Here is a 23,279-nt window from a genome sequence, read left to right as displayed (position 1 = left end):
CCATAGGATTGTGCCATGTAGAATTTAAGTAATTTAAAGATTATTCAATTTAAACTAAATTTAAATTTTATTTAAACTCACCCATAAATTTGAATTTTATTTAAATTCTTTGGATAACCTTTGAATAACCCAAAATTATTACTTAAATTCCACGTGGCACAATCCTACGAGAATTATGAAAAAAGAAATTTAAGAATCCCAAGTAAATGAGTAATGCTGTTCCTGGACTAGAACCCCGTATATATTGATTGTCTATCCCAACTCCCAAGTACTGTGGTCAAACCCCTCTCCTTTTTCTTTTCTTTTTTCCTTTCTTTTTGGTACTTCATTTTGCCAACTCCCAAGTACTGTGGTCAAACCCCTCTCCTTTTTCTTTTCTTTTTTCCTTTCTTTTTGGTACTTCATTTTGCTGAACTGATGATCGAGAGCTTCCATACTAATCGTTATAAACCTCGTAATTTGCATAAATGGTTTAAACTTTAAAACAAAAGCAAAATCACAACACACAAAATGATAATTAACACTCTACGGCTCCTTAAATCGGGAAGGTTTGAAGTCACAAACCCCCGCCCAAAAAAAAAGAAAGAAAGAGTAAAATGTGCAGCGACAAGAGACACACTGATCTGGATGAACACTTAGAACTGCCAAGACGAACCGCAAAGACGAAAGACCAGAACACTTAGAACTGCCAAGACGAACCAGAGACGAAAGACTACCCACCACGCAATGCAACGGAATGGAAGAACTAGCAAGGAAACGCGCTTATATGTTCATCACTGGCTACAAGATGATCCTTACCGCCGGCAGTATCCTCCCCTCCCAGGTCCCCAACATCATTGAAAGTTTGACCGGACATCTGATCTGAAGCCTTGAATATAACCGCCGACGCCTTGGTAGGAGAATGTGCTCTCTCATGGAGACCCTCCACCACCACTTCCGCTCCAAGTGGGATTCTCACTCTCTCACCTTCATTGTGATAATCAGTTTGTTCCTTTCTCTGCTCTGTTTCGTCCCCTGGACCCATCAGCTTCTCCTTGATTGAGGTCAATATGCCCTTCCTCTCCGGTTCTTCAGTCCTATTATGCCCAGCTCCTTCCTTGTACTCCTCACCTCTCAATCTCATTGTATCCTCTCCTCCCAGGTCCCCAACATCATTGAAAGTTTGACCGGACATATGATCTGAAGCCTTGAATATAGCCGCCGACGCCTTGGTAGGAGAATGTGCTCTCTCATGGAGACCCTCCACCACCACCACTTCCGCTCCAAGTGGGATTCTCACTCTCTCACCTTCATTGTGATAATCAGTCTGTTCCTTTCTCTGCTCTTTCTCGTCCCCTGAACCCATCAGCTTCTCCTTGATTGAGGTTAATATGCCCTTCCTCTCCGGTTCTTCAGCCCTATTATGCCCAGCTCCTTCCTTGTACTCCTCACCTCTCAATCTCATCTCTTCCAGTTTCTGTCTGGTCGCTTCTTCAGTCTCCCTCATCTTCTCCTGCAACATTTCAATGCAAATTAAATTATATATACTTTCTAATACTTGCCCATATCAACATTAATTGATAAGGTTTCGATTTTCAGAATTCAATTACGTACCTTGGTTGCCTCTCCAGTCTCAGCTGCCTTCTGCTTGGTCTCTTCTTTCTTTCCAGACAACGTACCCATTGCTCTCCGTCCAGTTTCCTCTCCTGACCCCTTGAGTTCACTTAGTTTCTGAGCAGCAGAATCATTTCCTTCCTTTCCCTTTTCTGCAGTGTAATCCTTATACTCCCCCATCTTCTCCTTGGCTTGCTTTGCCTTCTCAGCTGCGGTGTCTTTGGTTTGCTTCGCTTTCTCAGCAGTGTAATTCTTGTACTCCTCAGCCTTCTGAGCCGTGGCATCTTTAGTTTGCTTTGCTTTCTCAGCAGTGTAATTCTTGTACTCCTCAGCCTTCTGAGCCGTGGCATCTTTAGTTTGCTTTGCTTTCTCAGCAGTGTAATTCTTGTACTCCTCAGCCTTCTGAGCCGTGGCATCTTTAGTTTGCTTCGCTTTGTCGGCAGTGTAGTCTTTATACTCGCCCATCTTCCCGATGGTTGCATCTTTGGTTTGCTTCGCCTTTTCAGCCGCATAGTCTTTGTACTCACCAGCCTTCTCCTTAGCTTGCTCTGCTTTCTCAGCGGTGGCATCCTTAGCTTGCTGAGCTTTAGCAGCAGCATAGTCCTTGTACTCACCCATCTTCTCCACGGTCGTGTCTTTAGCTTGCTTTGCCTTGTCAGCCGTGTAGTCCTTGTACTCTCCTACCTTGGACATGGAAGAGTCTTTCCCTTCCTTAGCCTTCTCACCCGTATAATCTTTGTATTCACCCATCTTATTCCCAGCAGCGTCTTTGGTTTCTCTGGTTCTGTCGATTATGGATTCATGGGTATCCTTGTCACGGTCTCCGGCAATGTAGCAACCTTCTCCGCCCGTGTCATGAGCTCTGCCGCCTGTGGTAGCTTCTTTAACGGCCCTGATGAGTGACTTGGTGCCTTCTTGGATGGAACCAATCACGCCGGTAGGATGATGTGGTGGCTGGTCAGCTTCGATCCTTGCACCTTCTTCTCGGTACTGACGACGTTCGCGGTTGATTTCGTTGAGTTCGGAAGCTGCCACCCTCGAAGCTTCCTCTGCTCTTTCTGTCGACATCTTCGTCTATCTCTCTTCGCTTACCCAATAGAACTTAATTTGCGAGACTCTGATCGATTCAAACTCTTTAGCTCAACTGTTTTCACTCAGGCTGCTTAGGGGTTGTGCTTTTGATCCATAAATATACCCGAAGGGATTACGGAAGGTGATGAAAAGATTGTATCAAGTGACACGTGCGATGTCATGGTGCTATGGATGGACGCGTGTCGGGGGAGTAGTTTCTAGTTCACAAACCGCTTTGTTGAGTGGGCCAGGTTGGTGTTAGGCATGCGATACGTGTCACCGACACATGCAATTCTGCTGACGAAGCGATGGTATCAATGAGAGCTTTTCTTTTAAGATTATTTTATGGTAAATTTTATTTTAAGATTTTTTTTTGGTAGAGAAGATTTCTTTTAAGATCTTTCTCTCAATTTTGTAATCGTGTCATACATGCACGCGCCGAGCTTGTATGATCTGTAATGACGTAACTACGTGGTAACACGAGGAGCCACTGATTGAACCAACTCAAGATGGCTTTTTCAATTCTTATCCATTGATTTGGTTGGGTTTTTTTTATTTTAATTATTATTGTATAAAGATGCTTTTATATTTATGTTAATTAAGAAGGGTTAATTTTAACAATTGTTTTAGGCGTTATGGTTTAAATCCCCTGGACCTGAGTGAGCCATGCAAGTCAAGTTGTTTGGCTCAAACCCGGTTCCAGGGTTCATCAGATAGCACTTCTCAGTAGAATATTTGCTGAGAATGGCACTTCATGGTGACTACCAGCTGGCATAATAGAATTGTTAGACAACCTTTGTCCAGCACCCAAAAAGCTATATCTCGGCAAAAGTAATTATATAAGGGAATTCAGCATATCTTCACCCAAACTTCAATCAGTGCATTAAACTTCAATCAATGCATTAAATTCAGCATTAAATGCATTGAGACTCATTAAATGCTCAGTATTCGTCAAGAAACTTTTCATCTCTTGAGACTTCTTCAAGTTCTACTCCCTTATGTTTTGTCTGCTAAAGTAAAGGGCTGCTGTCACATTCACACCCACATGATCCTGATCATCAGATCCGGTTGGGATAGGGTACAACTGTCTTGAAGTTTTTTTAGGAAGATTGAATTCTTAACTTACTGATCAAGTTATCCACTGTGAGTCATCACAACCTTTCATCTGGAACTAAAAGATCAAAAGGCAACGAATCGAATCATCTTCACCACCTCAGAGGTATGAACTTGATATATAAGCCAATACTTTACACCAATTAGGGTAAGTCCATGAACAAGAACTTTGGAATTTATTCTCTTGCAACTACTCAAGAGGATATTTCTTCTTCGTCTTCTTGAAACATTTACTCCTCTCTACGAGGATTTGTGTTTTTTAAATTATGACTTAATCATTAAGGGTGGCTTCCCGTCCTCAGAGATGGCCCACACTCACGTTATTTGTTTTTCAGGAACCAGGCTTCGTCCAGTAACAAACCAGATAGCACACAGTCAGATTTTGGAACAACACCAATCGAGTAACTTGTATTGGTAGAATTTTATAACTTTTTTTTTTTTTTTTTTGGTGAGGTTCATCCGGGCCAGCTTACGCGCACCATGATTACTTCCTCAAGGGAGATTTTATATATATATAATTAATGCCGCCGAGCAGGTTCATAAGTCTCGTTTTCTTTTTAGATCTAAACCATTGGATTAGGACTTCTCCATGTGTCTCTTTTTCTTTTTAGATCGATCTGAGCCATTGAATTAGTGAACATCTTAGATCCAAATAGGGTTGGCACCATTGGAATTAATAATCAATTAAAGAATCAATTATACGGAGCATCGGCTAGAGGATACCCCATAATTGAACTAAATCAAGCCCAAAAGTACCCAAAAAAAAAAATTCAAAACTTGATAACCAAGCAACTTTTCTTCTGCACTCCCACTGCTGCTCCCACCCTCACCGTCACTAGGGGTGTAAATGGATAACTAAAATCCAATTCTAAATTACTAATAGGATGTGGGTATGGTAATGCCCGATTCCAATCAATGATTGTCTGTCCAATAAAATTATCCAATTAAGTTACTTATTTGATTTGTTTTCTTATTTTTATAAAAAAATTATTTGATACATGTGAATATTTTGTATATTTTATACTAAAAAAATACCAAAGTTGTTAAATTCTTAAATTTCAAACCCAACCTCACAAATAAAATGCTGAAAATGTCTAACACATAGTCAAAAACTTGTATTCAATATGTATTCATACCCCCATCTAAAAGAATTTACTTAAGAAAATAATTACGATCACCCAAATCCAATTGAATGCATTCGAAAACCGATAGGATACTATTCAAATTGGTCTGAATATAATAGGATGCATATATTTATTACCACAATGCGATTCGTTTACATCCATGACCCTCACCACCAAAAGAGGGGGGAAATAGCAACTCTCTTTTTTTTTTCTTTTTTTTTCTTTTGAGAAAAAAAATCATTAAGGTGATGATATAAAAGAATTCTGAGATTTGGTTTAAATGCTCAAGTTCTCACATTGGCTTGAATATTGTATTTATATTTAATCAATTACATGAATAGGAAGTGGAGATATACAGGGAAACAAACTTAAACAGAATATCAACGCTTAAGTTTAGAGTTTGAACAGAATTCCAACGCTTAAGTAACCAAGTGAAATATAATTCAAACTCTAAACTAAAGAGTTTGTCTCTCACTCAAACTATGGTTTATCATGATATTGAGACACAAGGAAAATAGAGTTTTTTTTTTTTTTTTTGGGGGGGGGGGGGGGGGGGGGGGGGTGGGGTGGTTGCATCTAAGGTTTATCCAAGCCAGCTTACACGCACCTTGACTACGTCTTTAGTAGAGTTTTTCCATCATTAATATAAACTGGGCTTAGCCCCTAGCCCTGAGGGGATTCAAACTATGACCTCCTGCATGGAAGCATTGGTCTTTTGCCAATTGACACACACCCTTGAGGTTAGAAAAATAGATGTTTGAAGCCAAAGAGTGGAAGGATGCCAATCAATTGCAATTGTGTTAAATAAATTTTTCGGGCTAAGTGTCAAGCCACGTGGTTTGTTTGCTTAAGATTACAAACAAAATTACATGATTCAAAACATGGCTGCCAATGCTTAATATCTATTAACATTGGAACTAACTCCAGGGTGCAGGTTTTCTATGAACTATCAAGAGATGAATGCACTTTGAATTGTCATACACGGTTGTCAATAGATAGACTTAGAGTTAGTTTTGAAAAAGTTATAGTACAATTGTCAATTGTGGGTTAGTAAAGCGGTTAAAGGCCTAACCTCCCACCGGGAGGTCTTGGGTTTGCACCCATTCGGCAGCATTAATATTCACATTTAACCCAACCACCCATGCCTCCACCTGGATCCATACTTGCATCACAATATATGGAGAGAGCCCCATCAACACCTGCAAAACCCAAACGTCAATTTCCTTCTTGTAGTCGACTCGTCCCTGTACTAGTTGGCGTCGATACACTATGTTGGTCATGGTTCATTGCTGGAGGCATGCAACACGATCTCGCAGGCTAGATTGGATTTCTAACAAAACGATCATTAGCACCCTATGCAAATCTCCTAGCCACCAATTCTACCTACAACCAACACCATTCATCTGCAAATCGCCATGAGCTTCCAACCAGGATGTCGCCTAAGCCTTGCATCACTGAACCCGCCTCAGAGGTAGCCACATTGGTCCTTTGAGGAGCAACATTCTACATCACTGGGGGGAGGAGGAGATGTGAGAATTTGAATTTTTGGGGGAATTATATGTGAAAGTTTGAGTAGGAGAGTTTTAGTAAATCGAGTCTAAGTATAGTAGACTGATAAAAATTTGCTCTTTTTTTTCCTTCCCATCTACAAAGTGAATGAGCGAACTATTGAATTTCAATAAATGATATTTTTGTTGCTTGATTCAAGATAGGGTTGATTTCACTTGTCTTGGGTATTTTAATGGTTGACATTATTTGGATTTTAGCTAGTGTGGTCCTAAAGGTGGACATCAAACGTAGTTACTTAACCTCGAGGGGTGGCATAGTTGGTAAAAATCCAACACCTCCAAGTAGGAGGTCAGAGTTTGAATCCCTTCGGGGTCAAGGGCAGAGGCTCTCCTTATATTATGTAATATCCCCATCTCCAAGCTTCTTCCTCTTCCCAACCCTGTTGGTCCAAAATTTGGAAGCTTAGGACTCTCCCAAAGATTTGAACCTTTATTTGGAAGGTAGTATGTGGCAATATTATTCCTACAGAGAAGCAAATAGTTGATAGGAATGGATCCCCTATCCCTTTGTGTTTAGTTTGCTTATCTCATGATGAATCTATTGTACATAATTTTTTTCTTTTGTGAACATACATCTATTTGTTGGAAATAATCTGCCTTGATGACAAATGTTGCATATTATAGATTTGTCTTTGTTGGATTTGATGGAATACATTAAAGATCATTTTAAAAGCTTGTCTAATATAGAGTTAGTGTACTCCATTTGGAGTTCCTTATGCTGGATTTTGTGGAGGAATAGGTATGACTTCTTATTCAAGGGCAACTCCCCTTCCATAAACAAATCCTTGTCTTGGTTATCTGCTTGGTAAATAGCAGAGAATGATATCAGTTTCTTTACTGCTAAGGTACAATCAAGAGTTCCACCTCAATACCCCTTGTCTTTCCAACATTCAACTTCTATTTGTGAGTTTGTTTGTTTTGGTGGTGCTTGGGAGTCGGCTACTCTTAATGGGGCTAGGAGCTGCATACTTTGGGACCCAAGAATACAGGTTTTCGCAGCAAAAATTCAAGTCAGTTGTGGACTCTCAACAACCATGATACAGATGGAATCCATGTGAGATGCAGTCCTATGGGCTATTCAGCTTGGTCTACGTAGGCTTGGGATTATATTAGATTGTCAATCTGCAGTTTCGGCCCTTAGTGGGCAACCCAACAGTCTTGATTGGGCCAGTTGTAATATATTTGATGATGTTAAAACTTATTTTTCTACTTTTGAATTCATTCAAGTCTATTTTGTTAATAGGTCTTCGAACATCTATGTTGACTTCCTTACTATGGGGGCTTGAAGTTTTTTTTAAATCATACGGTGGCAGTCTCCACCTCCTTTCCTCGTGGATGATTTGTTTATTGCCTCTAGAAATTTAGTCATAGAAAGCTTAATATAAATATGCTTTTAGAGTCCAGATCCTAAGCCTCTAATTTGTTCATGCTCCCAAACCTTGTGACTGTGTGTAATACCCTTAGATTTTTACTATGGGTATTTTTGTCATTTATCTTATATTATAGCCCCAACTATATTATATAGTAATATTTTATGTTTCATGTACTATAATTTGATTTAAATTATTATTAATATTATTATTGTTAGTTTCTAAGAAAATTTATGAATTAAATTAAAAAGAAGAAGAATTTTTTTTAAAAAATGAATAAAGTAATTTGCCTGTTATACTTACACTTAATTAAATATATTAAGTTAATATTTATAAAATCTGTTAAGTAATTATAATATATTAGTATAATGAATTTAAATCCATTAATATATTATACTGATTTTCTTAATAGAAACAAAACTTCATCTAAGAAGAGAAAGAGGGAAAGAGAGCAAGCCAAAAATATGAACAAATTTTAATCTATTATTATCAAGTTAATAAACTACAAAAAATGTTAACTAAATACTTATTACAATATTAACATCATAATATATTAGTATTACTAAAACTTAAACATTAATACTATTTCATTTATTATTGCATTTGTTATATCTCATTTTTTTTAGTATAAATAAAGGTGGGACTTGATCTCATGAGGGGGAGAATTTCAAGAGAGAGAAAGAGAATTTAGTAGTTGTTATTTGGCTAACAAAGTGTCGATTGGTTTCTATATTTTAATTACAAATCCACTAAAAGGCAAGTGAGAATCCTTCAAATATATCTACTAATTTGAACCATTATATCATTTGATCTATATTGCAAATCCCGCAATATATCTGCATGTTTGAAAGAGAGAGAGAATTTAGTAGTTATTTGGCTGACGAAGTGTCAACTAATTTATATATTTTAATTACAAATCCACTATAAGGCAAGTGAGAATCTTTCAAGTGTATCTATTAATTTGAACCATTGTATCCTTTGATCTATATTGCAAATCTTGCACTATATCTACATGTTTGATTTATTGTCTTTTATTTAACATAAATTGCAAGTGATAATCTCACACTATATTTACATGTTTGAGTTGTTGTCTTTAATTTAATCTATATTGCTAGTGAAGACCCTACATTATGTCTACACGTTTGAAATCCTATATTTTATTTTAATCTATATCGCAATTGAAGATCTTGTTTATTGTTTGAAACATTGTATATCATTTTAATCTTGATTACTAAATTGAATCATTGTGTTTTTAGTATAAATTGATTTTTATCTCCTCTTGCAAATTATGTTTTACCATGATTATTTAATGTTTATGAATTTTTATGAATATCTAAGATTTAGAAATGCAATGCATATTGCATTATAAAAAGAAGACATGAACTTTTCCATTTATCATGCTCTGATAAAGAATTAGATGGGTTGATAGGCTGTGTAACGTTCGCAGGTCATGTAAAGGCGTGGATCAACCTTCATCCATTTCTATTTGGAAAACCCACAATAAATTAGGGCTATATAACACGCACATGCCATGTAATGACGTGGCTCAACCTTCATCCTTCTTATTGAAAAAAACCTATGATTAATTAGAGTTGTATAATGCGTGTAGGCCATGTAATGATAAGGAGTATGATGTGTTGAATCTCAAATTTTAGAGCAATACGCATATAAGGCTGTATAACGTGTGTAGACCATGTAATGGCATGGGGCATTCAAGGTGATAATGAAAATTATAAGTGGAATGTGAAAGTTTCAACAACCATAAGTATGTGGTCCCACCAAATCCAAAACTAATTCTAAAATATAAGATTTTAAGGATATAATTGACATTCAATATAGTTTCTATAAATGAGGGTAATGCAATATTTTTGACTTCTTAATTCTAAGGGCAAAATAGACATTTCATATTTGATGTTAACAGCCACTTAACACCGTTAGAAATGAGGGGGGCAATAGTAATTTCACAAAGAATAGGGTTTGATTAGTATTAAAACCAAACTATAAGAGGGCAATAGTAATTATCCCTATTATTTATTACATCTGATTGTATTTTTTGTATTATTTCGATAGGTTAATTCAAACATGTCGATATCTTGTTGGTTTAATCTTGCTAAGCTTTTCGAACCAATTTTTTTTTCTTCAGATGATGAATATGTAGAACAAGACCTTGAGGAATTGGATCGTGAGGCAAAGGAAACCCATCTTACTGATAAACCCCTGTCATATTCTTTTTTAATGATATAAAATATGCTTTTATTTATCATTAAATTAAATAATTATGTAGTTGGTGATTAAATATTTTATTTGATAAATGTAATAGTTGAACCCTTTATTTATAAATTTTAGAATATAAAAAAATATTTCAATTTATTACGATTGAAAAATATACTTTTGTTGATTAAATATTCTAAATTTTTGTTGCCAAAAAAATAAAATTAAAAAAATGAAATTTTCAAGTTTAATGTTATAAATTACTAGTATATTTTATTACAATCCATTCGCTATCTAAGAGAAATTGATTGTTGAGCTAATTATTGTCCTTATTTCCTTTATTAAAAATCAAAACTTTACACTATTATGTCATGTGAGAACATGGGGGGCACGGGGAGGTTGGGGCACATGATATTGATCCTGATCAACATAAAAGATGTCTATCCCCAATAATCCAATATTTAGCCAACGCATAAATGTTCTAGTGGTGAAACCAACACCTCTTAGTGAAGAGGTCGTGGGTTCGACTCTTGCTGAAATATACTAATATCCCAATCTTCCGGCTTAATAAAGCACCTTTGTACAAAAAGAAAAAAAAAAATCAATATACATATGTTCTTTTTCATAGAAAAAATTAGACAAAATCTTTTATTAAGGGTATTTTTGTTAAAACGAAAAGAAAACCGCAGTATAGCATATCAAACGTTTTTCCTTTTTCTTCTTCAAACAAAGCTTCAAGGCCAAGCCTTCAACCTTAGCTGTTGTCCTCGCGAAAGCGATTTTTCTTCTTCAATCAATCTTCTCCATCTTCTCCATATTGGCATCTCCTCGTGGTGGTGGTGGTGGGGTTGGTGACAAGTAGAACAGTTAAGTAAATGTTAGTTAACTAAATGGCTTCTTCTCTTTATAGGGTTCTTCAATGTTCATATATTCGTTCATGCTTTTGTCTCTTCTGAAAATTTATTGAAAGGATTTTTCTCGGATTCTTCTATGTTCATATACCTTTCTCTTTCTGTCTCGTTTTGCTTAATATTTGCTGAAAATATTGTTTCTTAAGATTGTTGCTTTTAATAACCAATTAGGAAATTCAGAGCAGAACTATTACTCAATTATTGCAGTAATTCAGAAGCTTACAAGTGAGGAAATTTAGAAGTAATTCAATATTAATCAATTATTACATTTAAAATCAATTAACAAGACTTATAACATTTAATAAGTCAATTATGTTTATTTCTTGTTAGTTTCTTCCAATGTCTCGTTGCCATTCTAAATAGCTATAGACTTCCATGATATGTAAGCAATTATTTTAGGTATTTGTAATCAATCTTGTATACAAACGAACAAAATTCACTTCTAGAAATGATTATTTTGTGATGAAACAAATCACCATTTTTATATGCTTTTCAAAATCATGTTTTAATATCAAGCTTGGTGGTGAAGACAGAACAAACTTTACACTGTTTTGTCAAGATGCTAGTTGAATCTATCTCTATGGTGAAGATAGAACATATCACGCTCTTATGGTGGCAAAAGAAAGTGTCAGTCATACTTCCTAGACTAGCAGTTCATTTCTAAAAAGAACCATTTCTCAAACCAATTCTAAACTACTAAACATCCAATAGTTATGGACACATGAAAACCCCCTTTCAGATTAGAACTTTTCGACAAAGAACTAAATATACACGAAATTATGGTAAGTAATCCAATTCAACACTTCAACCAAAATTTCCATCTCTTAATAAGATAGGATTTCATCTCTAAGGAAAGGTATAAATAAAAATGTTGTTTCTTTCTTTGTGGCCCAATGATGACCTTTGTAAGAACAAAATAGTCAGGGGGTTTGATGTTTGCATAGTAGTTTTTGATGGTGTCTGTGAGTTCGAACCCAAATTTCTTATAGAAGTTGATAGCATTTTCATTCATTGTCTAAGTAAATCTGTATAATGTTTTGCTTGCAGCAGAGATTTGTAACATTCTTCAACAGTTTTGTGCTTGCACCAAACCCAAAATCATGTAATTTAGTTAAACCAGCTAGGAAAATAAAGGTTCTCCAAGTAAAGTTCTATACCTTTCCAAGAATTGATAATCTGCTATTTTTTAAGTTAAATTTTTGATAGAATTATTTTTGGTGGGAAGAACTTTGATCGAAAATTTATAATGTATTCAAGTCAGGGACAGTAAGGTAATTTGGGATTTTTAGCCCATCTTTCAACTTGCTAAATCATTAGTCTGCTGGTTTAGAACTTCAAGTTCTAATATCAATGGAACATCAATTGTAAAGTTATAAATACCCCTTTCCTAACTCAATGGGAGGAGCCCGAAGAGTCTATTTCTTTCCATCACCATAAGGGGTAAAGACGGATCCATTTCTGACATCTATTTCCTTGTTGATGTGTGCCATGTATCCCAACATCATATTCTATGGTTAAAATCCATTTATAAATCACATCAAAGAGTTGATTAATGGATTTCAACCATTTGATGTGATGTTGGGAGTCGGGACACATGGCACACATCAACAAGGAAATGGATGGTCCATATCAGAAATGGACCTAATAAATTTCCAACAACTAAGGGGGCCTTCAATTTTTTTTATTTAATTTATTTAAATTGACTATTTTTCTCACATTTAGTTAATAGACTTCAAATTTATCTTTTCTCTTACAATTTCTTCCCCACCTTCTTTCTTTCATGATTTTTTAAAGTTTTAAATGGTAACAAATCTAATCTTAGAATTTAAGCCCCTATGCTTTATTTCAATATATTTTTTATAATTTACTCATAGTCATGTCATCTATATTTTAGTTATTTTATTAATTTACCTAAATGTTTAATGTGGGACCCACGTCAGAATATGAAAAGGTATTATTCGACGAAGAAGTAATCTAGACTCATTATTCGCCTGCACCCCCCCCCCCCAAAGAATGTTCAATCTTGGCTCCACCCCTAAGGGGGGGGAGAGAGAGAATTACGAGAAGCAAGGGGCAGAGCCCGACCAAAGCCCACATGGGCCTAAACAAAACAAAACAAAACAACAAATTGCACCAAGGAATTGAAATCAAGACCCCAAACCAAGGCAAACGCAAGAAATGGCTAAGTTCTCTTATTTCTTTCTTTCTTTTATTTTTTATTGTTTATTTTTTATTTTTTATTATTATTTTATTTTTTAGAGGACTTGAGCTCAACAATAAAATCTTCATCGAGGCACCAGCACCCTCTAGTGGAGTGTCTGCTTCTACTACTACCCCTAAGTAGAGGATAATGGGTAGTGGCATCAGAGGAGTCCCTAGACTACATTGTTGTATGCTTGTCGAATCCTTGACAAACCCCCCCCAAAAAAAAAAAAAAAAAAAAAAAAAAAAAGAGAGAGAGAAACATGCCTATTCCAATAATATGGATTGAAAATTTTCCTTTCCATTTGGTTAGAGGATCATGAATCACTGTTTTATACTAAACAACAAGATCTTGCTTTGACATTAGACAACTATTTTGCCCATTAGAAGAAAAAAAAGAATAAATTCGACATTATCAAGAATCCAATCATGTGAATTAGAAAATTTCTTTTTCATGTGGGTAAAACTTTATCTTGTTATTTAGATGAGATAACCTAAGTGATGACCCACAAGAGAACATAATATCATCCATCAAAACTTAAAACAATCTTTATTCCATCTTAATCAAGGGTATAAACACGTACATTTGCGCCCCCCCCTCCCCAACTCGCCCAAACCCTGAGTAGGGCCTAAGATAGGATTTTCAACTTTGATAGTGGGACTATGCCACTAGATTGAAATGAAATTTCTCAAATGAAAGGGAAATAATTCTAGTTCAAAATTTTATCACATGTCCATCAGTCACGTCTAAATGTTCAAATTAAATTAAAATAAAATAATTTTGTATCTTCTAAATCTTACCTCAACCTTTGGATGTGACTTGTGGACGTGTGCTCCTTCGTCCAAAGGGAAATTGATGGTCCATGGACCATGAACTTAATAATATTTCAGTTCACCTTCATACCAAATTTAGGCATGAAAAAAAATTACAATTTGGTTTTTCTTTTTTTTTCATAAAAAGGATTTCATGAAGGGTTTTTTTTTTTTGGGAAGGATTGTCTTTTTTTGGGAAGGATTGTCGACATATCAAAAAACATGAGAATACTTACAATTCCTAGATACAAGACTCTAATGCCTCAAGAGAAAATCTATCATTAGGATTAACCTTCAGAATGACAAAGTGAGGTACTTGATCCTTATGCTTTATCTCTCCTATTATAATTATTCTTATACTGGATCTTAATAGGTTCTAAAATTGAATCTCCACATCCATAATATGCATGACATGTGTAGTGTTCATTTCCTTTGAATATAATTTTCTATAATCTAAATTAGGGTTGTGCTAAGCTATCTTCTTTGATGCTTTGGATAACTAACTTTATCTTCCTAATCAATATGCAATTCAGAGCTGAGAGAAGAACAGCGGAAGATGCTTGGAAGGGTTCCAATTTCAAGGCATTGTCTTGGCACCGCTTCTTCTCAACCTTAGCTCTTAATAACCCTTTTGAAACCAGATTTTCAACCTTCTGAAACCATAATTCTAATCCTAACTAGATTTCGCAACTTCTTAACCATAATTATAATCCTTTTGAAACCAGATTTCGCACCTTGGGTTTGAGATTGACGCATTCGCTGAATCACAAGGTATCGATGGATAAGGTTCACAGCAAGGCCATGTGTATGTTTTTCATTTCTTTGAGTTGCAAAGTTGCAAACAAAAGAATATCCGGTGACTTTTGAAAATATTTCTCAATATTTTGCCAATCTGCCAGATATTCGTGTGAATTTTAGAAAATTTCTTTCAAATCGCTAAGTGTCTAACAGGGGGAATTTCTCCAAGTTTAAGCCAAAATTTACCAAAACTTTCTACCATGATCCTAACCATAACCTTAACAGCCAGATTAGGCCATCAAATGCTATAACATGACCTTAACTCCAACTACGTAACAATAATTTTTATATAATTTGACAATGTTGCCTGTAGCGTAGGAGGATAAGATCCAATGATCAACTTTAACCCCACCCTCACCAAATAAATATTTCCCCACTATTAAATCTAGAACCTAAAGTTTGTTTAGATTTTAGGCATGCTGATATGACTTTAACCAACAATCCTGAACTTGTAACCCTAATCTAAACACCTCAGATTGGAATAGAGAACAATTTTGATTCTACAATACCTTCCATTGACCATTGCAAATCTTAAAAAAAAATTAACAACATCCAAGTAGGAAATCTCTAATGAATTTATTAAAAAGAATATGAATAAATCTCTAAAAATAAATGGATTTACATTAAAAAGAATGTAGACAGAGGTGGGAATGAATGGCCAATTTCCTAATTAACTCATCAAAATTAAGCGCACCATCCCCATCCAATCGAAAACGCTAATCATTCCTTCACATTCATGAATCGTTCTTGACTCACCGAGTCGACTCATCATCCTCTTCAAGCTCTTAGCTGTTATAAAATCACACCGGCCTTCACATACATCCCAAATGCTTCCTTCAGATCTTCTTCCACCTCCTTTCCATTGCCTTCCATCAACCTCACAAAATCATCAAACCCAAGAAACCCATTGCCACCTCAATTCGGTGAACCCACCACCACCACTGCTTCTTCTGGCGACAGCTCACCGCTAACACTGCTTACACAACTTTGTAACTCTATTTCTAATATCTTGCTGATACGATATAAATTGCACCGAACCCGCCAGACCGAGTTCACATTCTTCGGCCCGGTCGAACCATGACCAGGGCCTATCAAGACCTAATGGATCAATCATAAAGGCATGTACATAGTCTAGAGATAAAACAAGATGAAGCATACTTTTACAAAGATTCAAAACAAGAGATGAATCAAAAGACAAATTTTTATAATACCAACAGCAACCCACAATGAAAAACAAGCACAAAGCCATCACTACAGAGTTTCAAAATTGGTGATGTTCTACTAGAATCAGTTGAGTAACAAGAAACCCACGAAGCTCTTTCTCTATCATCTAAAGTCTCGGCAGAATAAAACTATGTACTTCCTTTCGGGGTGGTTTAACAGAATATTAAATAATTAGAAAAGACAAGGAACTATGAAGGGATTTCACGACCTCGGTGTAGAAAAACGGTAGGAGCATCATTCACCTTCCACTAGAACTTCACGAGCAGGGATTTCGCGACCTCGGTGCTCTTCGTTTTATCTCCATCAACTCCGTTCAGCTTGCTTGCAAGTATTATCAGTCTATGGAGAACTAATAGAGGGGCCAAGATTACTTGGTCTCAAGAGTTGGTTTGACAAATTCCAACATTGGGACGGTAACCAGAGGGAAAATCATATGAGATTTGCAACTCGATCACAGAGGAAACGAACCCAAGTTAGGCTGTGAATCTCAAATGGAAGAAGACGAAATCAAGGTTCCCTTGCATTGATATTCAAAGAAACAAGATGGGAGATTAGGGTAGAAGACAAGTCCACACATAGGGTAGAAGACGAAATCAGCGTGCCCCTTTTGGTTCAGTGTTTTTCAAATGGATTTGAAAATATATGGGTTGATTCATCTGTTCCAGCGAATGGGTTCAGTTCGTAGCAGTAAACCGCTCGATTTGCCTTGAGAATCGCATTTTACCTGTTTAAAATGGACCAATGTCCACGATCTTTTCCAACTTGATCGCCAAGCTTGATTGTCCTACAAATTTACGGACGAAAGCAAAATTGTTTTCCCTTTATAAATATATTCTTCTTATAATATAAAGCGCATTTTACCGGGGGGGAAAATCGTTTTCCCTCGCGAAAACCTAGTTAGACGCATGATGAATGTGAGAAGCATCGGCCCGAAGAAGGCTGGATTGTAGGAAGCGAGTGAGACGGCCCTGTGAGCTCAACCAGTACTCTTCTTCAAACAAAGTTTCAACCAGTACTCTTCTTCAGTTCATCTCTTCTCCATCTTCTCCATATTGGCGTCTCCTCGTGGTGGGGTTGGTGACAAGTAGAACAGTTAAGTTAAAGTCAGCTTCTTCTCTTTATAGGGTTCTTCTATGTTCATGTTCATGTTCATGCTTCTGTCTCTTCTCGAAATTTATGGAAAGGGTTTTTCTCTTTACTAGGGTTCTTTTGTGTTCACATATTCTTTCCTGTTTCTGTGTAGGGGTTCACATATTGTTTCTTAAGATTTTGTTGCTTTTATAACCAACTAGGGAATTCAGAGTAGAACCATTACTCAATTATGCAATAATTGGAACTAAATTAAGGAGAAGAAGATTTCCAAATTCACTTCCAATTAAAGCCAAAAAAAAGCATTATTTGATAGTATAAACATATCCTTTTTTTTTTTTTTTGTTTTATTTTATTTTTTTTTTTTTTTCTTTTTTTTTTTTTTTATTTTTTTTTATTTAAATTTTTTTTTTTCCCTCTTTTTTTTTTTTTTTTTTTTCTTTTTTTTTTTTTTTTTTTTTTTTTTTTTTTAATTTAATAATTTATTTTTTTTTTTTTTTTTGGGTTGTGTGTGTTTTTTTTTTTGTTTTTTTTTTTTTTATTTTTTTTTTTTTTTTTTTTTTTTATTAAAAATCTATATTAAGTTTCAAAATTAGTTTTTTGCATTTCTTTTATTTAATTATTTTGTTAGTGTGTGGGACCCATGAGGTAAGGGTGGTAATGAGGCATCATGAGTAAAGGAGGCCCTTCATGACCTTGGTTATGAGGGTTTTCATGACATTGGTCATGGGTCTTAAAGGTCTTGATCATGGTGATGAGGTGGGCTTACTTGAATGATGGAATTTACTCAAATTCTAACTCTTGACCTTCATTTCTCATTTCAATTTTTTGACCATTCATGGCCATTACCATGAGTGGGGTTAAGGTCTTTGAATGGATTAAATCCAATTCATTCCAAAGAAGTGAATATGAGAGTTACTTCTCCAAGTAGTGGGGAGGTTAGGTCAAGGTGGTTTATTCTCATTAGTGGAGGAGGGACAAGCCATTGATTCTCCATTAGTGGAGAATTGATTCTCCAATTCATTGCCTTACGAATCCTAAGGGGTGTAAGGTGAGGTTTGGGCCTATATAAACCCAACATTTTCTTGCATATGGTGTGTAATTGAGACACTCCTCACACTTGCATAATTTGTGTTACAAAGTTAATTTCTTTCTTTGAATTTGTCTAAGTGTTGTGCTATAGCTTCTGGCTCCTTGAAGGGGCTAGAAGAACTACCTCATCTTCTAGTTGGAGGTTGCTTTATCTTGGAGGTATGGTGCGAAGAACCCTTGGTAGTAGGGTGCATCAATTACCTTAAAGACAGCACTCAAGGTGTGACTCAACCTCATTGATCGGTGGTTCGTTCGGTTGCAACTTCAAGCTCTCCGGATTTGCTAAAGATCTTCATCTTTCAATTGTATTGCAATTTCATTTTTGTGTGTTTGAAGAATTTGTAATACAATTACCCCCAACAAGTTTAAGGTAATTGATTTCTAAAAGATCCAATGGAAAGTCTTGGAGATGGCGATTTCAACAAAGACGAGAACAACACCATTGAGGTTGTTGATGGAGTTAACACCGGAGGAGATCCTTCAAACAATACCGTTGAAGGCAACGTCAACAAACAAGGTGATGACACATCCGTTGCCATAGATGGTATGAAATGTCCATTCATTGCTACCCATGATTCAATTCCCACTAATGTAATTCCAACAGTGACTGATCTTATCCCAGATTTGGGTAAGATGAGGATTGTCTCTGAGTTTGACAAAATCGAACAGTTTGGAGGTCAAAACTTCAAACGGTGGAGGCAAATGTTGTTGTTTGCCTTAGCCCAAATTGGGGTGGCATTTGCCTTGACTGAACCCATGCCAAAAAAAAGTATTGATCCTATTAAGGAGGGCAAAAGGGTGGCTTGGATTCAAGTGGACTATCAATGCAAGAATCGAATTTTGAATGCATTATCTAATGACTTGTACCATGTGTATAATTCATTAGAATATACTTATTCGATTTGGGATGCTTTGGTTAAGAAATATTCTCTTGAAGATGCTGGGTCAAAGAAATATTTGGTGGCTAACTTTCTAAATTTTTCTATGAAAGATAGTGACACCATATCAACCCAAATTGATTTATTTCAAATTGTAGTTGGGAAGCTAGCAAAAGAGAAAATGATCATGCCTGAAGAATTTGTAACCGGTGCATTGATTGAAATACTTCTACCTTCATGGAATGCTTTCAAGATGTCTATGAAACATAAGAAGACGGGATTGACCTTAGACCAGTTGGTTGTAAGGATCAAGATTGAAAAAAGGAACCGGTTCAAAGACAATGGTGAAAAAGACCTTGGGGAAAGAAGCCTAAAAGTGAACTTGGTGGAAACCAATAAACAAAACAAGAAGAGAAAAAGTCATCAAGACTATGATGAGTCTTCTAAGAAGAAGAAATTGGCTTGTTTTGTTTGTGGAAAGGTTGGCCATTTCAAGAAAGATTGTAGGTTCAAGAAGGGAAAAAACTGAAGAAAAAAAAAATGTTTTCCTTCTATTCCATGTGCTCAAATGATGAAAATGTATTTGTGGGAAAGGGATACCTTAGTGAGGGTTTGTTTGTTATTAGTATTTCAAATGTTGTAATTGAAAAGTCTAGCACTTATTATGTTTACTTTGTTGTTTCGTTCAATACTTATGATTTGTGTCATAGTAGTGTGAAATATATCACCAAACTATGCGAGTTAGAGATGATCACCGATAAGGTGGAATCTCCCAAGGACAAGTGTAAACTTGTGTGGAGGCTAAGTTAACCAAAATGCCTCACAAAACTATGCTTCTCTTGCATGCTATCTCACTGTTGCCAATGAATATGCTGCACTTAACAAGTAATTAATCAATGCTCATTCTTAATGTGGGTTAGAGTGATATTTTAACTTGGTGAGTTCTTGAGATAACAGATTGTGATTTATGGATATTTTCCTATTTACTGTAGCTAAAGTTGGTGGAAATTTCATTATTGATTATGTATTTTACTGTACTAAGTGTAGTATTTGGCTTGTTTTTTTTTATGTTTTCCATTTTGGGATTTCTTAATGTGAATCATGTCCAAACCCCTCGCTTTTCCTTGTTATTGAATTATTTTCTCACCCCTTCCAACGTTGGTCTCAAGAGTTGGTTTGACAAATTCCAACGTTGGGACGGAAAGCAGAGGGAGAATCATAGGCTCGATTTGCCACTCGATCATAGAGGAAACGAACCCAAGTTAGGCTGTGAATCTCAAATGGAAGAAGACGAAATCAAGGTTCCCTTGCACTGATATTCGAAGAAACAAGACGGGAGATTAGGGTAGAAGACAAGTCCACACATAGGGTAGAAGACGAAATCAGCGTACCCCTTTTGGTTCAGTGTTTTTCAAACGGTTTTGAAAATATAGGGGTTGGTTCATCTGGTCCAACAAATGGGTTCGGTTCGTAGCAGTAAACCGCTCGGTTTGCCTTGAGAACCGTATTTTACCTGTTTAAAATGGACCAATGTACATGATCTTTTCCAACTTGATCAGTGTGCTTAATCGTCCTACAAATTTATGGACGTAAGCAAAATTGTTTTCCCTCTATAAATATATTCTTCTTATAATATAAAGCGTATTTTACAGGGAAAAAGAATCGTTTTCCCTAGCAAAAACCTAGTTAGACGCATGATGAATGTGAGAAGCATCGGCCTGGAGAAGGCTGGATTGTAGGAAGCGAGTGAGATGGCCCTGTGAGCTCAACCAATACTCTTCTTCAAACAAAGTTTCAACCAGTACTCTTCTTCAGTTCATCTCTTCTCCATCTTCTCCATATTGGCGTCTCCTCGTGGTGGGGTTGGTGACAAGTAGAATAGTTAAGTTAAAGTCAGCTTCTTCTCTTTATAGGGTTCTTCTATGTTCATGTTCATGTTCATGTTCATGATTCTGTCTCTTCTGGAAATTTATGGAAAGGGTTTTTCTCTTTACTGGGGTTCTTTTGTGTTCACATATTCTTTCCTGTTTCTGTGTAGGGGTTCATATATTGTTTCTTAAGATTTTATTGCTTTTATAACCAACTAGGGAATTCAGAACAGAACCATTACTCAATTATGCAATAATTGGAACTAAATTAAGGAGAAGAAGATTTCCAAATTCACTTCCAATTGAAGGCGCAATAGAGCATTACTTGAGAGTTGTAACATATTCACCTTTGATGTTCTAGATAACATACTATTTCGCTTGTTACCAGTACGGTACTCAACATGGGCATTGAATCAAAGCTAGGCTTTTTTCCTTGCTTCTCTTGCATACTGTCTCACTGTTGCCAATGAATATGCTGCACTTAACAAGTAATCAATCAATGCTCATTCTTTTTTTTTTTTTGGTAACCAATCAATGCTCATTCTTAATGTGGGTTAGAGTGATATTTTGACTTGGTGAGTTCTTGAGATAACAGATTGTGATTTATGGATATTTCCTATTTACTGTAGTTAAAGTTGGTGGAGAATTTCATTCTTGATTTATGTATTTTACTGTACTAAGTGTAGTATTTGGCTTGTTTTTTTTTTATGTTTTTCATTTTAGGATTTCTTAAAGTGAATCATGTCAAAACCCCTCGCTTTTCCTTGTTATTGAATTATTTTCTCACCCCTTCACCCCCCAAAGGAAAAAAAAGAAAGAAGACAAAGAAAAAAAATGATGAATCATATCTCCCTAGAGAGACTTTAAACTTATGACTGAGATTGTTTGCTAACAACCAACTGCTTTACCGGTTAAATATTGGGGAACAATATGACATTAGATTGTTACCTTTCTTAATTTTGGCGCCATTATGAGGCCTCTCCTTGACATCTGAAAGTAAGAGCTACTTGTACTTAGGGCTTAGGGGTGCAAGTTTGGCCCTGGCGGCCCTGACCTGCCCTAAGCCCGCCCTGAGCCCGAATAGGGCTTGGGCTAAAGATTTTGGCCCTAAGGCGGGTTAGGGCCAAAATATTCTAGCCCTGAACTAGGGCCAAGGGCGGGCCTGGGATTACTCTCTGGCCTGCGTAGCCCATCCCGGCCCGTCCTTGATTTTTGACCCTGACCTAGGCCCTGATTTTGGCCCTGATCTTGGCCCTGATCTTGGCCCTGACCCATGCCCTGATTTTGGCCCCTGACTCAGGCCCTGATTTTAGCCCCGATCTTGGCTCCGATCCCCGGCCCCGATTTTGGCCCCGATTCTAGCCCCGATCTTGGCCCTGATCTTGGCCCTAATCTTGGGCCTGATATTAGCCCTGATCCTGACCCTGATCCTGGCCCTGATTTGAGTCTAAAGACTCTGGACCCTCCACCCACATGGAGAGAAATTAATTGTAATACATATAGGTGGATACTTGACACGTGTCAAATTTTAGAAACATGATCATGTTTTGTAGAAAAATAATAAATAAATTATAACCTCATTACCAATGTAATAAGCATCTATTTGATTTTGGCCCTGATCTTGACCCTAATTTTGGCTCTAATCTTAATATTAATTTGACAATGATCATGTACTACAGTACTAGATTTTTACCCTGATCTTCATACTAACATTGATATGAGTCTTGATTTTGACATTTAGTCACTTTGATCATATTAGACTATAAATTCACTTTTTATATTATTTTTAAGGTAATTTTTATTTTTCCAACAAAGTCATTTTTAGTTCAATAAAATATTGATTTTGTTTTTTGACTAAGGCGAGATAATAAATTATAAATAATAAAAACTATTACATAAAGAATTAATATCTTACAAATCTATACCCCAACTTTTCATTATGAATATCTAACAAATCTACTATGATATTTCAAAATTTTTTATTAAAAACATATAGCTATGTTTGTAACTAAAACATCATTTTCTTTAACTATGAAAAAAATACTTTTTTTTTTTTTTTTTTTTGTTCAATACTAAATTATCGTCGATTTACTTGTTAAGAAGGTTTTGAATATGATTTTTTTTGTATTGAATAAAGATATCAATTTATTGAACAGTTGTGAATGAAAACATACCTACCTACGGCTTAAGTTCTTGACTTTGAAGATAAAATTTTCATTTATCAGATTCCTTTTGAATTCTGAATCTTTGATGTTTCTAAGTTTACAAAAAGAGTTTGTGTGACATTTTCTATAATTGACTTGACTTTTAAATATGCCTAAATTTAATTACAATTCTTCTCTCTACTTATTCTA

The 23,279-nt window shown here is 35.9% G+C and overlaps 1 protein-coding gene across 1 annotated transcript; it reads right to left on the bottom strand.

Annotated features, from left to right (window-relative positions):
* Positions 1 to 540: 540 nt before the first annotated feature.
* Positions 541 to 2,737, bottom strand: LOC149024074 (uncharacterized). Its single transcript, XM_089142881.1, has 2 exons — positions 1,594 to 2,737; positions 541 to 1,492 (listed from the first exon to the last, which is right to left on the bottom strand). The coding sequence occupies exons 1-2, from the start codon at positions 2,659 to 2,661 to the stop codon at positions 746 to 748; spliced, it is 1,815 nt and encodes a 604-aa protein (XP_088999007.1). The 5' UTR covers positions 2,662 to 2,737; the 3' UTR covers positions 541 to 745.
* Positions 2,738 to 23,279: the final 20,542 nt, after the last annotated feature.

This window comes from Hakea prostrata, chromosome 2, assembly GCF_041222555.1.
Source record: "Hakea prostrata isolate BN-2017 chromosome 2, UWA_Hpros_2, whole genome shotgun sequence".
NCBI classification, from domain to species: Eukaryota; Viridiplantae; Streptophyta; class Magnoliopsida; order Proteales; family Proteaceae; genus Hakea; species Hakea prostrata.
The sequence above is the reverse complement of the archived record's forward strand: the minus strand, read 5'-3'. Positions and strand labels throughout refer to the sequence as shown.

Bases quoted from the DNA above. Each gene is read 5' to 3' on its own strand.
- LOC149024074 (XM_089142881.1), bottom strand. From the start codon at position 2,661: ATGTCGACAGAAAGAGCAGAGGAAGCTTCGAGGGTGGCAGCTTCCGAA. The intron at 1,493-1,593 runs GTACGTAATTGA...GAAATGTTGCAG, and splicing joins AGACTGGAGAGGCAACCAAG to GAGAAGATGAGGGAGACTGA.